An 18,721-nucleotide genomic window follows, 5' to 3' on the forward strand; every position below is an offset into this window, starting at 1 on the left:
ACAGTGTAACTTCTTAAAACTGGCCAACAGAGCTCATTTTAAGCCGTTAATTTATCTTTTCTTAGCAGGCCGAAAAACAACTTCTGTGGGTAGCAAGCCCCCCCGCCCCCCCCCCCCCCCGGTGCTTATCAACAGATCTTTCAAATTCCCACGCCGGCAGCATCTTTTTTCAGAATCACACAAAAGTGCCTTAAGTGGAATTTCTGCTAGAGTGTGACATTTGAAAATTTTCCAGAACTTTGATGGCTGGCCTTCATTCCTGCTGACATATCTTTGGTTACTCAAGGAAGTCGACATCAGTGTGATTCTTTCCAGCTTTAATGGTAAACCAAACCTATCAAATTGAAAAGATTTAAAGAAGAGGAGTAGAAATATGAACCGCTACAGTTGTTAACTTTGAATTTAAAGTATTATTTTATTTATTTTCTAGTCTTTTGCTTATCTGTGTGTATCCTGACAAAAATGTAAGTTCACCGCGGCAATTTAAAACTACACAGACACGGATGCACACATAGTCTGCCCATGTTTCTTTGCCTAGACAAAAAGTGTGTGAACGAAAAGGGCAGAGTGTGACATATGTCAGAGACCAACATCACAAAAACACTTCAGCCTGTCTGCCACTGGCGTCAGGGCTGGAGGTGTCGGGGATGGAAAGAGGCGACTAAAAATGCACAACATTTTTTTTTTTGTGTGGAGGTGACAGTCATCGAGTCCCAGCCTTCCAGTTACATGACAGATTTCTGCGGCTACTGAAATAAATAGAAATAACTGTTATTTGAGCCTCTGTAATTGAATGTGAGGTTGTCCTTGATCTAAGTACTATGTACTTCTATGTTGCATGTGCACACCAAACTCAATCATGGAGAGCCATGTAGCCTTATGTAAAGTACATACTTTTAGTTTCAAAATACAAGCATATCCACATTCATCATATATCCTTATTCTGACTTTCTGCACACTCAGAAGCTTGAAAAAGGAACATTTAATTCAATGAGTAGGGCGTGGCAAAAAAAATCCAAATCCAATTACAGATACTCAAGCAGTTGGTTAAAGGTTTTTGAACAAAACATATATTTGCTACTGTATTCTAAAAATCCCCAAACCCAAGTCACCATCCACTACTTGAAACTTAAGCAGTTTTTGTCAACCAAACAAAGCAGATGTGATTCTCCCTTATACTGAACATCTTCCACACACTTTCTATTTGAATGAATTTCTCACTTGTTCACAATGTTTGTGTGCATCATTGAGTGATTGTTATGTCTTTAGGCTACATCTATTGTTGTATAGCTGGCATGAAACCAGGTTCTACTCTAACGTATCTGCGTGTCTTTGTTGAATGTTGTGTATTCTGAATGTTTCGATGGCACGTTAAAAAGGAGCAGCTTTACTCTTTTCATTGTACTTGTATAATGACAATAAATGCTTCTGATTCTAATATGTAATGATGATACAAAGCTTTTAAACACTCATTGCCTATCATCCAAAAAACTTAAAAACTGTTTTTGCTTTTTAGAGATACAGCCATGTTGTTTTTAAACGTATCTCTGCACTAGCTTTAATGAAGTGTTAGCGTGAGCCCAATGAGGAGAAGGTGTAAGTGGAGTCACAGTCTTTCAGCACATTCATCAGGACCTACACTCTCACACTGCAGGTTAAAGCTGAGTGTCCTACATCACTGTGGAGAGGAGAGCCTTATCTGCGCAAAGATGAGCGAGGTCTAGATGCGAGTCGTGACTCTACTCAGAGCGACTGTAAACACTTAGCATATATGAATATTAATGTTCCACATTAAAGCTCCGATGCCTAGATGGAAGAGTTAATGAGGATAAATAACAGACAGCCAAGCAGTGAAATCCCAACTCTGACATTATTTATCATCCTTAACTTTTGTCACAGCTCTTTTTTTTTGTAATTAATATTGTACAAGAAAGCACTTTGCACTTGGATGAGTGATCTAATTTGTTTAATATAACGCAATTAAAGGAGCTTGAATTGCTTTACATTCGTGCTGCTGATTACATTCCTTACTGGGTTGCCTCTCCACCAGCAGATAACAAGCTCAACTTGAGGATTGATGTCTGTCTCAGATATGGCATGTTCATCAAGCAAACTACTTAGCTGCCATTTACATGCTCCTTCTCTGCACTGAGTCACACACATCTGATAGTCAACCAAAAAACAGCCCTCAATTATAAGGGCTGAACAATGAGCAAACCAGGTTTAAAAATTCAGATTCGTTTTGCATTTAGAAGAGGAAATACAAGTTATTTTCCAACAAAACCCTCTTTTTAAATATGTTTTTAGCAGGAAATATATTCAGAGAACAAAATGGCAGTAGCTTCGCCAAGCACTCCGGGAATTTGGTGACCAACACGAAGCAGCGTTTAAATATAATGTACCTGCAGTTGGTTTTAATAAAACGCAGACCACCGTGTGTGGACACCTTAGCTTTAAATGCTACAGAGACAGCGGGGGTTGACCAGAGTGCCGGTGGGGTGGGGTGTTGGTGAAGCCCACTGGGGACTCTGACATTGTTAGGAAGACACAAAGTGACTTGGGGTGAAATGTGACATTGGGAACACAGGGAGGGATGGAGGAAGGGAAGAGGAGAGCACAGCTGGGAGCCAGAGAGCGATGCACAAATGACTAGTGATGGCTCTGCGGGATATGAGCCACACTGCGGAGAATTTACCCTGCAGACCCCAAGCTCACCTTTACAGCTGGGGTTACATCTATAAATCGCACGCAAGTAGATGAAAACAGACAGGAAAAAAACACAATTGAACAAAAGGACAGTCATTCTTAAGTGAATCACTTTCATCACTTTAATGATCCTTTGGTGAAAATGTGTGTTTGGAACAGAAATGCTGCAGCATAAACTAAGATCGTAATAGTCTAGTTTTATTTTTTAATTAAGTATTCTAGTAATGTGTGTTGCATGTTTTAATTTGATTGTATTGTTTAAAATGAAATGTGTTTTAGGTTGACTTATACAATCTGTCGAGGGACTACAGATGAAAAATAGCTTCATGGCTAACTCTGGCACATTTACAGAAATGTTAATTAACGTGCACTGTCCCTGTTAAATAAAAATAATAAAATGGCAGGTGCATCCTGAAATATTGGTAGAAATGTATATTACATAAAATATATTTCAAATGTTGGTTCTGAGTTTGGTTACACAAGTAGCTCCTATGGTGGATAACATTTACTTAAAGGTGGGGTAGGTAATTTTGGAGAAACCAGCTCGAGTGCGCTAGAATTTGAAAATACACAACCGTAAAAAATCCTTACAGAGCCCCTCCTCCAACACACACGAACGCGCACATGACCAATGAGGGCACGAGATAAGTTTGTGCACAGATGGAAGGCTGACAGGCAGATAGGCCATCCAGTTACTTTAGCCGGGCCGGCTCAGATGATTGGTCGTGCTTTTTACAGCACTACGGCTTCCACAGATGACATTTTTTTAGGGATTTTTTGTCAAAGCACTTCAGATATTCATTGCTATCGGGATGTTAAGAGCATTCCATGGAATATAACAAAAAGTGTATCTCGAGCCGGTTTCTCAAACGTACCTACCCCACCTTTAAGGGTGAAATTAAGGGAAACCTATGAAGACTTAACCCCCTTGTTGTTTTTTCTGCCTCATCAAATAAATAATGTAACGTTAGAAAAGGCAGGGTTAATAGTTAGCCCCAAAACACAGCTTCCGCTCAATCGCTAATGCCTAAGCTTCCCTCTTTTCCCACTAGTCTTTATTAATTTATGAATTCATACATTTATTTATGGTTTACTTCAGAACATCACACTGTAATTCATTCTGAAAGCACCGACTAAACCAACATTTACTGCACCAACTTTAGCTTATCGCTTGCTTTTCTCCCCCCTTTGTTGCCACCTCCTTGCCGTGTTTACATGTGTACATTGAATCCAACAACAAAAGCCCTTGCAGTGTGGTCAAGTGAGCTGAACTCATATTATAGCTATGGACAGCAGAAAGACTATTCTCTAGAATGAGCACAAAAAAGAGAGCTAAAAAAGGCGGGGGGATCAATGTGCTGCGAGATGTTTGTGAAGATGAGTGGAAAGAGAGAGCACTCGGGAGAAGGTGACAGCTTCCATATAGAGCTGCCAGTCATGCTACACAGCGCCCGCTCGCACTACAGAAGACACCTCTGGCCAGTCGAGAATGTATTGATCTAAACTCTTACACTCCTTCTCCACGTCTTACACTCCACTTTTCTTCTGTCTCCCTTTGTCTCCTCTTCCTATTGGCCTGTCAGTCTCCTCTGTGAGCTTTATATACTTCTCAGACTTCGTCTTCCACACTTCCAAACACAATGGTTTTTTAAGATATTTAAATTATTGTAATTCTTTTTTTTTTTATCTCAATGTAGTTCTGCTAGCTGATGGGCAAGGATGCAAATGTTTAGGTCATACATTAAGTAGTATTAAGTGCTTTTTCAAAATCTAGCTTTAGATAGAGAGGAACATGACTTTCACAAAAAGTTATCAACCTGTTAATACTCATTTTCAGGCCTAGTCCAGATGTACACTGCTCAAGCTTCTTTTCTACTTTGGTCAACAACAAAAAACAATCCCTGGTCACACAAGCACTTACTGAAAAAACACCGTCCACATGAAATGCGATTCCCAATTGAAGAGCAGTCAGTACCAGAGAGCAAGTTGGACATGCTCTCACAATTCTTGTCCGAGACCAGCTACGTTTGCAGTGGATTAGTGATGGTTGCTGTGGGAATGTTGCTTATAGCAGTGACCTGATATCTTTATTCCCCAATATAGTGGATGAGAAATTGTAAATTTTGATCAGTACTTTTCAGTTTCAAAAAAAATCTCCACCCACCCTGGCAGCAGTTTAACAAAAGCGCTGTTTTTCCATGACTTAAAACTCAGTTTGGGTGTGGATGAAATAACTAGGCCTCAATTCATGCATAGAGAAACATAGAGAAATCACTGGAAACATATTGCAAAAACGTTGTTATATGAAATGGAAATATTGATAAAGTACCAGCCTGTGTTCAAAAAAAGTATCTCTTTCCCTGAAAATTAGTCTAGTGCTGAATATCTTCCTTTTGCCTCAATGACCTGAAGGTGAAATCCAGAAGGATGTGGAAAAAGTGAGATACAGAAAGCTCGGTAGGAAGGTGACAAGAGTTCATCAAGAGTTAGCAAGTCAGAGATGGAGTGTGAGGATGAGACCGAGTGTTAGAGAAAAAGGTGGAGTGTGAAACATGGCGCAGGTGTGAGGGCAAAAACGGTAAGAGTGTGAGAAGGAAGGTAGCAAGCAAAGAAAAGGGTTAAGAGCAAGGAGTCTCCATCCTAACACCTCCCTCCCAGACATACAGAGTCGGGTGTGGACGTGTATTTATCTTGTGTGGGTTTATTTTATTATCTATTCAGTCTTAAAGGTGGGGTATGTAATTTATTTCAGAAACACTTTTTGTTATATTCCATGGAATGCTCTTAACATCCCGATGGCAATGAATACATTAAATGCTTTGACAATAAATTCATAAAAAATGATGATACTTTAAAAATAAATAAAAATGCTTTTCTGTGTTACTTTGCTATAATACACAGCTCTAAATACAACAATGCCTCTGAGCCTCAGTTCAAGTAAAGGTGTGTGTGTGTGTGTGTTTAAGTTGGCATCGGGGAGCACAGACAGGTGGGTAGGCAAGGAATGTGTTTGAAAGCTTCCTATTGAGCAGTTCATGCTGTGTGTGTGTGTGTGTGTGTGTGTGTGTGTGTGTGTGTGTGTGTGTGTGTGTGTGTGTGTGTGTGTGTGTGTGTGTGTGTGTGTGTGTGTGTGTGTGTGTGTGGCTTGAGGGACTGGTCTGTGGGGAGCTGATTGCACGGGCTCTCATTATGTGGCCAGCGGCTGTAATGGAGTGTGACAGCAGCTTGCTGTGCTCTGGATCTCTGTCCTTCCAGCCTGCAAAGCCAATTAAACACACTCTGCCCTGCTCTCCCACCGCCTCGCCCAGCGTTGCTCTCCATCACTTCCTCCTTCCTTGCTTCTTTTCACCCTCGACCCCTTCACCACCATCAGCTCCCCTTCCCCACCCTCTCTGGGGCCTTTCATGCCATCGTTTTGTAGCAGACTTTCTCTAACCCCTCCACCACATACTTACTGCTCTTTCCTCACTCTTTTGGCTTCTTGCTCTTACTTCCTGTTGCCTACTGGCCAATTAAAGGCTCCAATTGCTTTTGCCCACCCTCCTGTATCACACAGCCTCCCTTCACTCACCCCAAGCCAACTTAAAAGTTTGTCTCCTGGTGTCTTTGCAGTGAAGCAGAGCTCCTTTGGGGGGGGAAGAATGAGAATATTTGGGCTGCAGGGAGAGAGAGAGCCTCTGATGACAGTTTTTCTGTGACACACACACACACACACACACACACACACACACACACACGGAAGAAGAGCAAGACAGCAACACTTGGTTTCTCAAAACGCAGAGCAGTCACAACCACTTAGGAGGAAAAATGCCCCGCAGCACCAAAAACACATATAGTCCATTTATCATTCCTCATATTCCCCCAAAATACACACACACACACACACACACACACACACACACACACACACACACACACACACACACACACTACTACGTACTACTACACACACACACACACACACACACACACACACACACACACACACACACACACACACACACACACACACACACACACACACACACACACACACACACACACAATTGCGTGTGTGTGCTACCTTGACTGGACTCCTGTTTTTTTACTTTTTAAAATCAAACTCTGAGAGTGCAGCCTTCAGCAGAGACGAAAACATATTTTTAAATCTTTCGCCCTCCTGTGAATCCCTCTGACAGCACCAACCATGTAGATGCAATTAGTGTTAGACCTCACTCTCTCTAAGGGAGAGTGTGTGCATGGACAGTGCCGGTGTGTGAGTTAGCAGAAAAGGGAAGGAGAGAGGAGGTGTTAGTACCTGTTTTGAACCATCCGTCCTCAGTGAAAGACTCTTGGGTCTCTTGAGGTTTATTCCAGTACTCTGTAAAAACAGACGGACCTCGAACTAGGAGCTCCCCTTCTTTTCCCTCCAGACCTGGACGGACCTGCGATACATTACAGAGAGAATGGGATAGAGGATAGAACACGTAAAAGAAAGAAAGTAAAGAAAGACAGAATTTAGAGCACTATCCAGTAATGAGTGTTGTTCCAGCGAACAACAGCAAGACAGCATATGCTGAACAGAATTGAATTTCAGAGTTAAGAAATACAGAAAAAATTGAATATCTGATATGTTTGTATTTCTGGAATTGTGCATCAAATAATTGTTTTCATCCACTGTCTGCAAATAATAAGTTTAATAACTGGATACTTTATTGAATACCTGAGTCTCGCTGTGATTTCCCTCCACAATGGTGGTGTTGATAGTGTTATTCATAACAATCCGGACATCCACAGTGGGAAGAGGCAACCCGACAGCGCCTGTCAAAAAAACAAGCAATAACAGAAAATGTAAAAAGGAAATGTCGGCTGATAAAGGCAAGATGGGATGATTTGTGTCTCCTCCACATAACTGGAACACTTATATGGGCAATAACCAGTGGAGTGATGGTCATCATCCTTTAGTGCAGGATTTCAACCACAGTGGGAGTGCTCTCTTCCAAAATGGCATTATCCTCTGTCCGCAGGGCATAACTGGTCACTGAATGGTTTGCTGAGCTCGTAAAACACTAAACTGAAAGCCATTCGTCTCAAGTCACCACAAGTCTGCTTACTTGTACAGTAATGGAGATTTGTGGGGCAATGCATGACACAGCTATTTTCTCCAACATCAAATTAAATATGGGAACTCTTAAAAATAGATACCAGGCCCAGAATAGACTGAAGGATGTTGCCACTTATAAAAAGGACTGAAAGAGTTTTTTCAGAAAGATACTGAACTGCAACATCCTTGGCATTAAGTCCAACGTTTACTTAAAATATCACTCTCCTCCGACACTGTTTTATATGTTACACCAATATGCAGACAGATAACTAATACGTTGTGACCATAAGTGTTTGTTGTTTCTTGTGCCTAGGAACTAATGTTTGTTCAAGTACTGGTACTGTGTGTTTTGTTGATGCACTGGGCAACTCAACATGGGTTGATGTCTTTATTGAAGCTCTGCTTAGAGCATCATATATCATTGTGACACAAAGTTATTAAAAAAGGGAACTTTAAAGATTCAAATCTCCTTTCATGACAAGCGGCCAACGAGGTATTTGTTTTATGTTTTCATGTGGGCGTCATGTCCTATTTTCATTTATATATTTGTATGTGTAGCACACTATGCTAATGTGTTTGGCTATGTATATACAGTGTGTTGTTCGTTGTAGTTTTCACGGCGTAACAGAAGAATGGAGGCTACAAGATATAACTCCAAGAATAAATGCGCGTTTTAAAGAACCGACCTGTGTCTGTGTCAGAATCAGAAGAGAAGAAGAAGATAAGCTACACAAGCATCCACATGATCATCCACTAAAGAATCTTCGGACCCGTTTCTTACTCCTGTAGCATTCAGAACTTCAGTACAAAATGCATGACAAGGCTTTCATTGCAGCACGGTTATAAAAACATTTATATCACATGATGTAATATAATAAGAATCAAGTGTCAAAACTGTTCATAACTGTGAACTGCCATAATCTTTAAGTGTAACTATTAATAAGAAATGTGTAAACAAAGTGTTACAAATTGGAAATTCACACATGAAATGAAAGGTGGTGTCAGCCTTCATATTGGAGCGTGTGTGCGAGTGTGTCCTCAAGAACCAGGTAATTATAGCAAACGATGCACTGGGGCTAAGGGAGAGGGTCTCAGTGGTCGTGTGTGTGTGTGTGTGTGTGTGTGTGTGTGTGTGTGTGTGTGTGTGTGTGTGTGTGTGTGTGTGTGTGTGTGTGTGTGTGTGTGTGTGTGTGTGTGTGTGTGTATAACCCTAAGGCTATTATACCATTTCACAGACCACTGCTCTCCCAAGTAGTGTGTGTGTGTGTAGAGAGAGAGAGAGAGAGAGAGAGAGAGAGAGAGAGCGAGAGAGTGAGTGTGTGTGTGTGTGTGTGTGTGTGTATAACCCTAAGGCTATTATACCATTTCACAGACCACTGCTCTCCCAATAAAGAGCAGGTCAGGTCCAGATTAAAGAGTGATTCTCTCACTTCATATTGATCTAATCCACTCTGGTCTTGATTGGCAATGTCTATCACACACACACACACCATCACTTGCACTCAGCACGGAAAACCAACTAAACAAAGAAGTAACAAGACGGCTTCAGTTTCAGGCTAGCAGACGCTTCGAAGTCCGAAGGTCGGACAAGCTGAAGCCAGACGGGTTATAATGATGAGTGCATCCTGGTCTGCTTTGGACGTTGTGAACAAGGTTGATTGAGAGTTAAAGCAAGCGCTGCCTCTGGTATCTTATTTTCATTAGAGAGACAGTATGGAGGATAGAGTGGATCAAGAGGAAATGCACTGTCTTGCTCAAGGACATTTCAGCAGGGTTAAGCTGCGTCTACCTCCCACACCTGTGTGACTGGGATGGGAGGAGCTGGGTCTGAATATCCCTGTAACTCCACAGAGTTCACAATACCATATTTTACCCAGGATATCTGTGATTCTCGAGCTGTGTGGAGTTGAGCAACGAGCCAAGGGTTAGAAATGGTCTCTTGTTTTCTCTTTGTATCTGTTGCACAATTGTTTCTATCACTTTTAATGTGAACAGCGATGTGCAAAATGATTAATGTCTTCAGGGACTTTTCAACTTACTGTATTTTGGTGTGTAATTATTCAGAACAACTTTAAAAATACGGTTAACTGAAGCGATTAGGGGGTAAGGTACTTAAACAATAAGCTGATCAAACTTGTTTTGTTATGTTTGTTACCCATTAACAGTTTAGTAATATTATCTAAACCACTCTATTTAGAGGTGGATACTGAAAGTACAATTGTAATGATGGTAATAAAGAGCTAGTTTCAGTAATAACATGTTTCTTTGTCTTCAAATAGGTGTGGCTATATATCTGGCTTTTTTTCCTTAACCCATCTAATCATTTGTGTTTTTCAGACTTCTTAGCAATGTCACCACATTCCCAGATCTTGGAAATTACCATTGGAGGTATAATGTTATTTGTAATTGGAATGCTTCCCAAAACTATAACTATACTACTGATGGCCTAAAACAACACAATTATTCTTTAAAACAAATATTGTAAATAAGAATTTACAAAACCCAGACAAAAAAAGGTCAAACAGTCAGCCTGATCATCTTTTCCTCTGATCAGGCTGAAGATGTGTAGACAGAGTGATCTTCCACGAATGCTTGAGACATTTTTATAATAACAATACCACATCCACACAAAAGCGGGAAACAGTCCTTTCCTGGTCAATTACCACATATCCAAAATCCATTTAAGGTTAAACTCAAGGAATCTCTCTCCCTATCTCTGCCCTCCTCCATCATCATTTCTTTCCTCTCATGACAGGAGCTGTAGAAATATTGGAGACTTGAAGCATTCTGTTCTGGATGATTCAACAAGATTGAGAGCCATGTTGAAGCGTACAGGCAGGTTATTACTGCTACATGCCGGGTGGGAACAGGTCTGTGTGGAGTGGAGAAGGAATGATTGTCCGTATGACGACGTTCGACAATTATTCTTCCAAGACGTTTGTGAAAGACATAAAGCTTTGGGTGGACATCAGAAGGAAGACAAGATGTAGTGCGAGACAGTGAGAAGTTGACTCTTGTCTCAGTCAACAAAAATATTCTTTAAAAAAGGGCAGGAATTTAAAAAAAATCATCAAAAAGAGCAGCAGAGGGAGATAATTATGAGATATAAAGAATGAAGAGGAAATAATCTCACGTATATTTACGTATGAAAAAGGGCATTTTGACCTAGAAAGCCACAATGTTGTTAATCTGGAATGCTCCAAATCTGTAAACTACACAATGAAATCAGGCCAATTAAATGCCCTAAATACAGTAGAATATTATTAATACAATTGCCATCAATAAGGGTATTAAGAGCTGAGTTGGCTGCTACTTAGCTGGCGGAGGGAAAAAAAGAAAAGAGAAGCGGAGTGTGAGTAAGAGATGGGGGGAGATGGCGACTCTACTCCACTGCTCTTCTGAGAGTGTTTCCTGTGGCTGCTATTGATCCATTTTAACCTACTTAAAGACAAGACAAGAACACACTGACTCAAACAGGCACCAGCTCATGCCTGCATAGTGCAGACACTCACAAACATACACACATCTTCGACGAAAGTCTGCAGCGGAAACATCAATAGAACAACAACCTTTCTTGATAATCACCAGAGAGGAATCAAACACAGCCTGCTCAGTTTATGCCAAACATTACCTGACAAACAAACAAAACAAGAGCCCAACAAAACTGCAGACAAAGGGTAACCCAATCCACTTCCAGGATAATTAGCTCTACCTGTAAGAGGAAGAGTTGGCTGGGGAGCAGTAAAGGAAGGAGAAGGGGGGAGAGAGATGGAGGTGGGGAGGACAAGAGAAGACAGGAGAAGAAAGCAACCAGCACTAGTCTGACCTCATTTCCAGACCTTGCCTTTGTTCCTGCATGTGCGAGGGAGGTGTTGTTTGGATCATGGGGTTTTACCTGACATCTCACCACCACAAAAAAATAAATGCCTCCGATATAAAACACAACACATGAAGCCCAAGTACTGAATCAAACTGGTGCGGGAAGCCGAACAATAGATAGAGAGATATTTGAATATTCTGCTCCATGAAATCATTTCCTTTTAAATTAGTCTCCAAAAAAAAATCGGATGACTAAAATTCCCTGCCCATGTTTCCGAGATTAAAAATATAAATCTATTCAATGTGATTATGGTGGAATAAATCACTGATTACAAGTTTGTTGATTGATAATTATAAGCTAGCAAAGTTTTAAAAGTAATGCCAGCTTCATGTAGGGCTTAATTACTATACAGCAGCAACTGACAGAGGAAGTAACGTTGATGTCATTTTTCTTCCCCCAAAGTGAATAATTTTATACTACCATTTTTTTAAAAAGTGATTAACATCAACGCTCATTTGCTCCTGTAATTTGCCTTTATTGATGTTCATACCAGTTAAGAGCACATTAAGAAATGTTGCCCTTGATTTGTTCTTTGTAATAAAAGGGTTTCTAAAATGATTAACTGCTCATTATCAGATGTTTTTTCTGTATTTCCTGCCATTCGTCCAGCATTTGCTTGTAATTAGTATTTTTGGAAAGAAGAGAGAACTACACCTTCAGCTGTGTTTGTGCCATTAGTGTTTCTCCACCTGATGTTGCAGGATGAGAGTTAACTCTGAAATAGTTTAACTTTAGTTCACTCTTTTCATACTTTTTATGGTTTCCCCTTATATATGTTTTTCCATACTGAGCACAAGTATAAGTGTTTGTGTGGGTGGACGAATGCTGGAAGTGTATTCAGTCAGTCAGACTTGTGTACCTGGGTTGCGTGGGCCCTTCAGAGGGTTGGACAGTGCCATGCCGATCTCTGTCATGCCGTAGCGTTCCAGCAGAGTGTGTCCTGTGATCTCCTCCCAGCGCTGCAGGGTGGGCAGAGGGAGGGCAGCTGAGCCCGAGACCATCAGCCTGCAGGGAGAGAGAGCCGAATATGAAGGGAAAGACTTCAGGCTCCATGTAACTAGGAAATACTATGCCATACAACTTTGTAAAACGTCTATATCTCAAGTCTATCAAGAATGTAAATGAGCAGGGGATCAGATGAGAGGTTTAACCGCACATCCTCCTGTATTGATTACATGGTCGATAACCAATACCATCAATGCAAATGAAAACATCTATACATATCATCATCTTTTTGATACATGTGTCTTTGGAAATTCAAATGGAACTGTTTCTAAATTCGTTCTGAGCGCACCGCCTTCCTACAATTCCATTAATTTAGTTTTCTGCGAGTTGATGACTTATTGTGTTAAATAGGCTATTATATAGTCGCATACCGTGTCAATCACAGGCCCCTGAATTAAATCATAACATACAACAATGTACAAATGTGTAAAAGATGTCACCTATTAACACACATTTTTTAACAGGCATCATCAAAACATATCAAGGGGCAATAAAGAACCTTGTAAACAATAGTTGATCAGTACTCCAATATGTATGCATACCAGTTAACAGCTTACAATTCTTTCAAAATATATTCCTTTGTTCAGTGTTGAGATGGTCTTAAATGGTTTAAAATCTCTTAACCCTTAGGTGCATAAGTGGGTCTTTTTTGACCCGGTGAGTTGGTATTCTTGAAGTATCTTTGTAATTAACATTTTTTATCATTTCATATTCCAGCTATTCCTCAAAAAACATGTTTTGGATATCATGCCATTCACATTTTTTATTGAAATTGTATACATTTTAAGAAATTGTAGTTTTTGTATTACTTGCCCAAGCTTCCATAAGTGGGTCAAAAATGACCTGCATGCATTTTCAAAATGTAATTTTTTTTTATAAATAGTGAAATATTATATATAAAATATTTCTAGTGTGAACCAAAATATAATACTACATATTATACAAGTGATTTTTCTTAACCAAAATGACAAAAATTGCATAAAAACACATAGTATTCTAATACGGGTCCTTTTTGACCCACTTATGGAAGAGTGTAGGGTCCAGTCACTCGTGCATCAAAGGGTTAAACATCGATAAACATTATAAAGATAAACAGTATGGAGTAGACTTTTTAAATAGTTCATAATGGTTTTTCAAGCAATTATAAATATGATTTGCTATAAAATAAATATTAAAGTTGCAATTCTTAGGATCAACACAGGGTCTTCCTCATTCATCCAAACTCATTCAGATATTGAAAGCAAAATATATTTGCTGAGGAAGACCATGAGATGTGGTTGAAAGCTCTGGATAAAACTATTAAACGTTCCATGAGTTAAGGATTTTTAAGAAAAGCCAATTATTGTATTAAACTGGAATGATATTAAAAAAAAAGTGCATTTCTTTATTATTCACCAGCTCCTTTATCAAACAACCTATATTTTGGAGCTCAAGCCTTCCATGTTTAAAAAATGGATAGGATCAAATTGCCATCTGTGTAGTTATGGTTTCCTCTTAAACTTGGCAGTGTTATTGGCCGTGTCTAACCATTTCCTGGTATAAACACAGGCTGTACCAACTGACTTGTGCAGGAGCAGATTACCCACAAAACAAAACATTTCGTTTTAAGTTCACACCACAAAAGTTCCAGTCGAGTGTCACAACGCACACAAAACCACAAAACCAAGTGTGAAAATATAAATGCATCATTACCATTCGTATGATTTGTTAGGCGTTTTGGGCGTTACATATAACATGCAGATTGCTGGGGCAACAAAGACCTGTTCCCAGTTTCAGTATTTAGTTTGAGTTTAGTCCTCGTGTAAAGAAGTGACAGAGCACTGTATAAATACCTCTTTCGTTGTGTTAGACATTTTCTGCTAAATACAGTTAACTTCCTCTTCTCCTTACTTCTGGGAAATCGGAGTTGAGGTTCCTCTTACTGACCATATCAAAAGCAAAAAAAAAGTTTCAATATGCTAAGTTAGCTATTGTGATCTTATTCCCATGACTGGTCATGACTAATACAATGGTGGGGGGGTGAAACTGTTGGAATTATGCAGGACTGTGAATAATATCACATAGTAAGCACAAAGTTAAAAGATGCACTCTGTGCTGTTTCCCTGCAGGCCTGGAGGAAACGCTGGTTTGTGCTTCGAAGAGGTCGCATGAGCGGCAACCCTGATGTGCTGGAGTACTATCAAAGCAAGAACTCCAAAAAGCCCATCCGCACCATCGACCTGAAAGAGTGCGAGGTGGAAATGCTCAACGGGCAGCTCAGGATAAAACGAGACTTCAACGGCAAACACCTCTTTGTGGTGAAGACCACATTTCGTGTCTTTTACCTGGTGGCCAAAACTGAGGAGGAGATGAACAGCTGGATCAGTCAAATAAGTCAGATCAGCCAGTTTGGGAGTCTGGAGGATGCAGGTGAATACACTCAATACAGTTTGAACTGTGGTCATGTTAGAGCAGGACGTGGTAAGATGTGTGTGTTGTTCAGTATGTAGAGCGGTCATCCTCGAATCAGTCGGGGGTCTGATCCCTGCAGTCAACGTGTCTAAATGTCTTTGTGAAAGGTACTTTAAGTGATGGCGTCAGTGTGCATGTGAATATTGCTCATGATGCTAGAACATTGAATAGTAGCCTCTGCCACACTGAAAAACTGAAAAGTTGAATTGAATTAAATGTATTATGTAAACAAATGTCACATAACTGTATTATGTTAGTTGAAAGCAATTAGAATCGTAGGATGAAACCCAGTGACATTTGACCTCTGCATTTAACCCATCCTAGTAGTAGGAGCAGTGGGCAACTATTGTACAGCGCCCGGGGAGCAATGGGGGGTGGGGGGGGGGATGTGGTGCTGGTTCCTTGCTCAACACTCCACACTCCACACTCCATATTTTAGGTCTGGTGGGGACTTGAACCAGCGACCCTTAAATTCCCAGTCCAAATAATATTAGGTTTAGATCAAACATCTTAGGTTCAATTTAATATTATTGCTTCCAACTAACCTAACATATTATATGTTAAATGTGTTTACATAATACATTTAATTAAAGTCAACGTGGTATCTTGGACAACGAAAGGACTCTAAAAATGCAGTCAATTTACCATTTTTAAAATGCTCCTGTCTCAATGAACATCACACAAAATAGTGTACACAAGTTGTTACACAGTAGATTTACCCTGCATATCCAGGACAAAGTGGTGTCATTTGACCCCAAACAGGAAGTAGCAAACTGAAAACCAAGCTTGAGAATGAGGTCAGAACTAAATGTGAATTTGGTGGTATTTGGTTCAGAGACTAGTGAGGGTCGAACACAAGGTTGCAATTTACCGACTTTCAATCTATCTACATATGAAACATGACAGAATTGTGGTTTTGATAGCATTTTGTATTATGTTGTATAGTGGAAGCAGTATTGATCAATCACGTTTGAAGGAGGGTTGGTTGAATCCAGATAAATACTCGGTATGGGAAACAAAAGAACGCATATGCTGCATTGCATTGGCAGATTGCTGTTGACTGAAGATGATTTAGGTTTTTATTAATATATATATGAATAGATTTAATCTCAAAGCTAATACACAATCACATTGTATACATTGTCTCTGAACTCCAACTAGTGCTTTAAGTTGTTCACTGTCAACAATGACCAATGTCTGGAAGACAAATGATTGATTTACATAACTGCTAGCTACAAGGTAACCCCAGAATTACTATCTGTTGCTCCCAGAAGCTAAATCATCTTCAGACCAACTGATACTGGGTTTCATGATTGATTCACACTCATATGATTTCTCAGCATCAGGTCCTTAGTTTTACATTTGTGATATCTTGCTGCAAAATATCCAAAATGCAGCTTTAACTGATCATGTGTAAATCTGCTACCCACTAGTGTTGATTACTACAAACTCATGTTGTGAATGATTTGTCAAACCAAAAGTACCTCATTTTTGTTTCACACCGTTTCTAAAGATTCTTAATATGCATAAAATGACGCAAAAATGTAAAGAGTATCTCCAATGTTCTAGTATTTTGCCTTAATTTCAACAATTGGTAAAGTCTGAAGCATTTTAATCTACATTTTAAAACACCTCAAGAACAGTTTAAGAGCCAAATCAAGATTTAAAGGTCCCATGTCATGGCCATTTCTACTGATCATAATTCCATTGTTGAGGTCTACTAAAATAGATTTACATCGTTCAATGTTCCAAACTCACATTGGTTTCTCATACAGAATCTCTGTGTATAGCATGTACTATTCACTCTCTGGCCATTTCTCAATCGCGAGGAAACTGGCTTCCAAGCCAATATTTCAAGGATACTACGTCATCGAGTGCCGCCGAAGGACTGTTCTAATCTAGCATACTTGGAATTCCAACGAGGCCACGTCCTTGGTTTGGGGTTAATTTCGAGGCTGCACATGGGTAGACTTTGCGTCCTTCAAATCCCCACAATGCTTTGCGCACGGACCAATTTCAAAAACCCTTGAGGAGAATGGCTGAACCGACGCAGCACAGCACACATTTAAATGTAAGTATGTAGTAGCGTAGAACATGTGTTCTGAGACTGCCAAGGCACACGAGGGGATAGGTGTTGCATTTTGTTATCACCAAAAATGTGTCGTGAAAGTAAAGCAAGTTTCTAATTAGATAGACATTGGAGGTATTTTATTTTCGGTACAGTATGTTGAAACCGTTTAGAGAGAGTGGCACACTTGTTAGCCTGTTTCCATTCTTCTTTGTTTTCGAAGCGTGGTTGGAAGTAAACTTGCTTCGTTTCTGAAGGAAGTGACTTGGAAGTATGCGACTATCAAGCAGTATCCTCGCGATTGAGAAACGGCCTCTGTCCCTAAACGACTTGTTGGAGCTCCTGCCCCCCCCTCCCCCCCTCCCCCCTCCCTTTGAGCTCTGATTGGTCAGCTCGCCCCACTCTGTTCTGTTCAATCAGTGATTATGCGTTACAATGGCGTTTGTTAGCAACCAGAAATGACGCCAGTATGAATGACCAAACAGATTGAGAAGCTTGCCGTGGGGGTTGGTGCCGTGTTGGGGCGGACGTTGCCGGGGCTCGCTACTCGCCCTTTGAGGAGCGGACAGTGTGAGCTGGATTACTGTGTGTAGTTTCCTGGGTTGCTGCGTGGGGTCTGCAAGACCTGAAGCACACACACAGGCCGTTTCCTCATCGCGAGGATCGGCTTGGTGTCGCATACTTCCAAGGTCACTTCTTCGAATGAAGCAAGCAATACTTCCAAGCCCACCGGCTTCGGAAAACAAAGAAGAATGGAACAGGCTAACAAGTGTGCCCTCTCTCCTAACGGTTTCACATAAACTGTACCGAAACAAATACCTCACGATGTCTATCGAATTGAACTTGATTTACTTTCACGGAACACATTTTTTGTGATAAAATACAACAAGTACATATTACCAAACACATGTTCTACCGCTACTACATACTTACATTTATAAATGTGGTGCTGTGCTGCGTCGGTTCAGCCATTCACCCCCCCTCCCAGGGTTTTTTGGAAAATTGGTCCGTGCGCAAAGCATTGGTGGGGATTTGAAGGACGCGAAGTCTACCCATGTGCAGCCTCGAATTAATTCGGTGGAATTCCAAGTATGCTGGAGATTGGAACAGTCCTTCGGCGGCACTCGATGACGTAGTATCCTTGAAATATTGGCTTGGAGCAGTTTCTCGCGATTGATGAAACGGCCACACATTCACAGCCTGAGCTCCGAGTGTGTGTGTGTACGGGAGCTCCGCGGCTGAGAAAAGTAAGGCTGTGTGTGTGTGTGTGTGTGTGTGTGTGTGGTGTGTGTGTGTGTGTGTGTGTGTGTGTGTGGTGTGTGTGGTTGTTGTGTGTGTTGTGTGTGGTGTGGTGTGTGGTGTGTGTGTGTGGTGTGGTGTGTGTGTGTGTGTGGTGTGTGTGTGTGTTGTGTGGTGTGTGTGTGTGTGTGTGTGTGTGTGTGTGTGTGTGTGTGGCGCGGAGCCTCCGCAGCAATTACGTCAGTATGCCCCGGAGAAAAAAATGGAAAACGAAAAATCTCCCAACGGA

The 18,721-nt window shown here is 40.7% G+C and overlaps 1 protein-coding gene across 1 annotated transcript in view; it reads right to left on the reverse strand.

Annotated features, from left to right (window-relative positions):
* acsf3 (acyl-CoA synthetase family member 3) overlaps nt 1-18,721 on the reverse strand; it is a 34,345-nt gene that overhangs the window by 8,519 nt on the left and 7,105 nt on the right. The window contains exons 5-7 of the mRNA XM_010778259.1: nt 12,529-12,674; nt 7,409-7,506; nt 7,004-7,130 (exon numbers count right to left, since the gene is read on the reverse strand). Of these exons, the coding sequence (XP_010776561.1) occupies nt 7,004-7,130; nt 7,409-7,506; nt 12,529-12,674 (371 nt within the window). The remainder of the gene's footprint in view (nt 1-7,003; nt 7,131-7,408; nt 7,507-12,528; nt 12,675-18,721) is intronic.

This window comes from Notothenia coriiceps, unplaced genomic scaffold (assembly GCF_000735185.1).
Source record: "Notothenia coriiceps isolate Sejong01 unplaced genomic scaffold, NC01 NC01_scaffold00000339, whole genome shotgun sequence".
Taxonomy (NCBI): domain Eukaryota; kingdom Metazoa; phylum Chordata; class Actinopteri; order Perciformes; family Nototheniidae; genus Notothenia; species Notothenia coriiceps.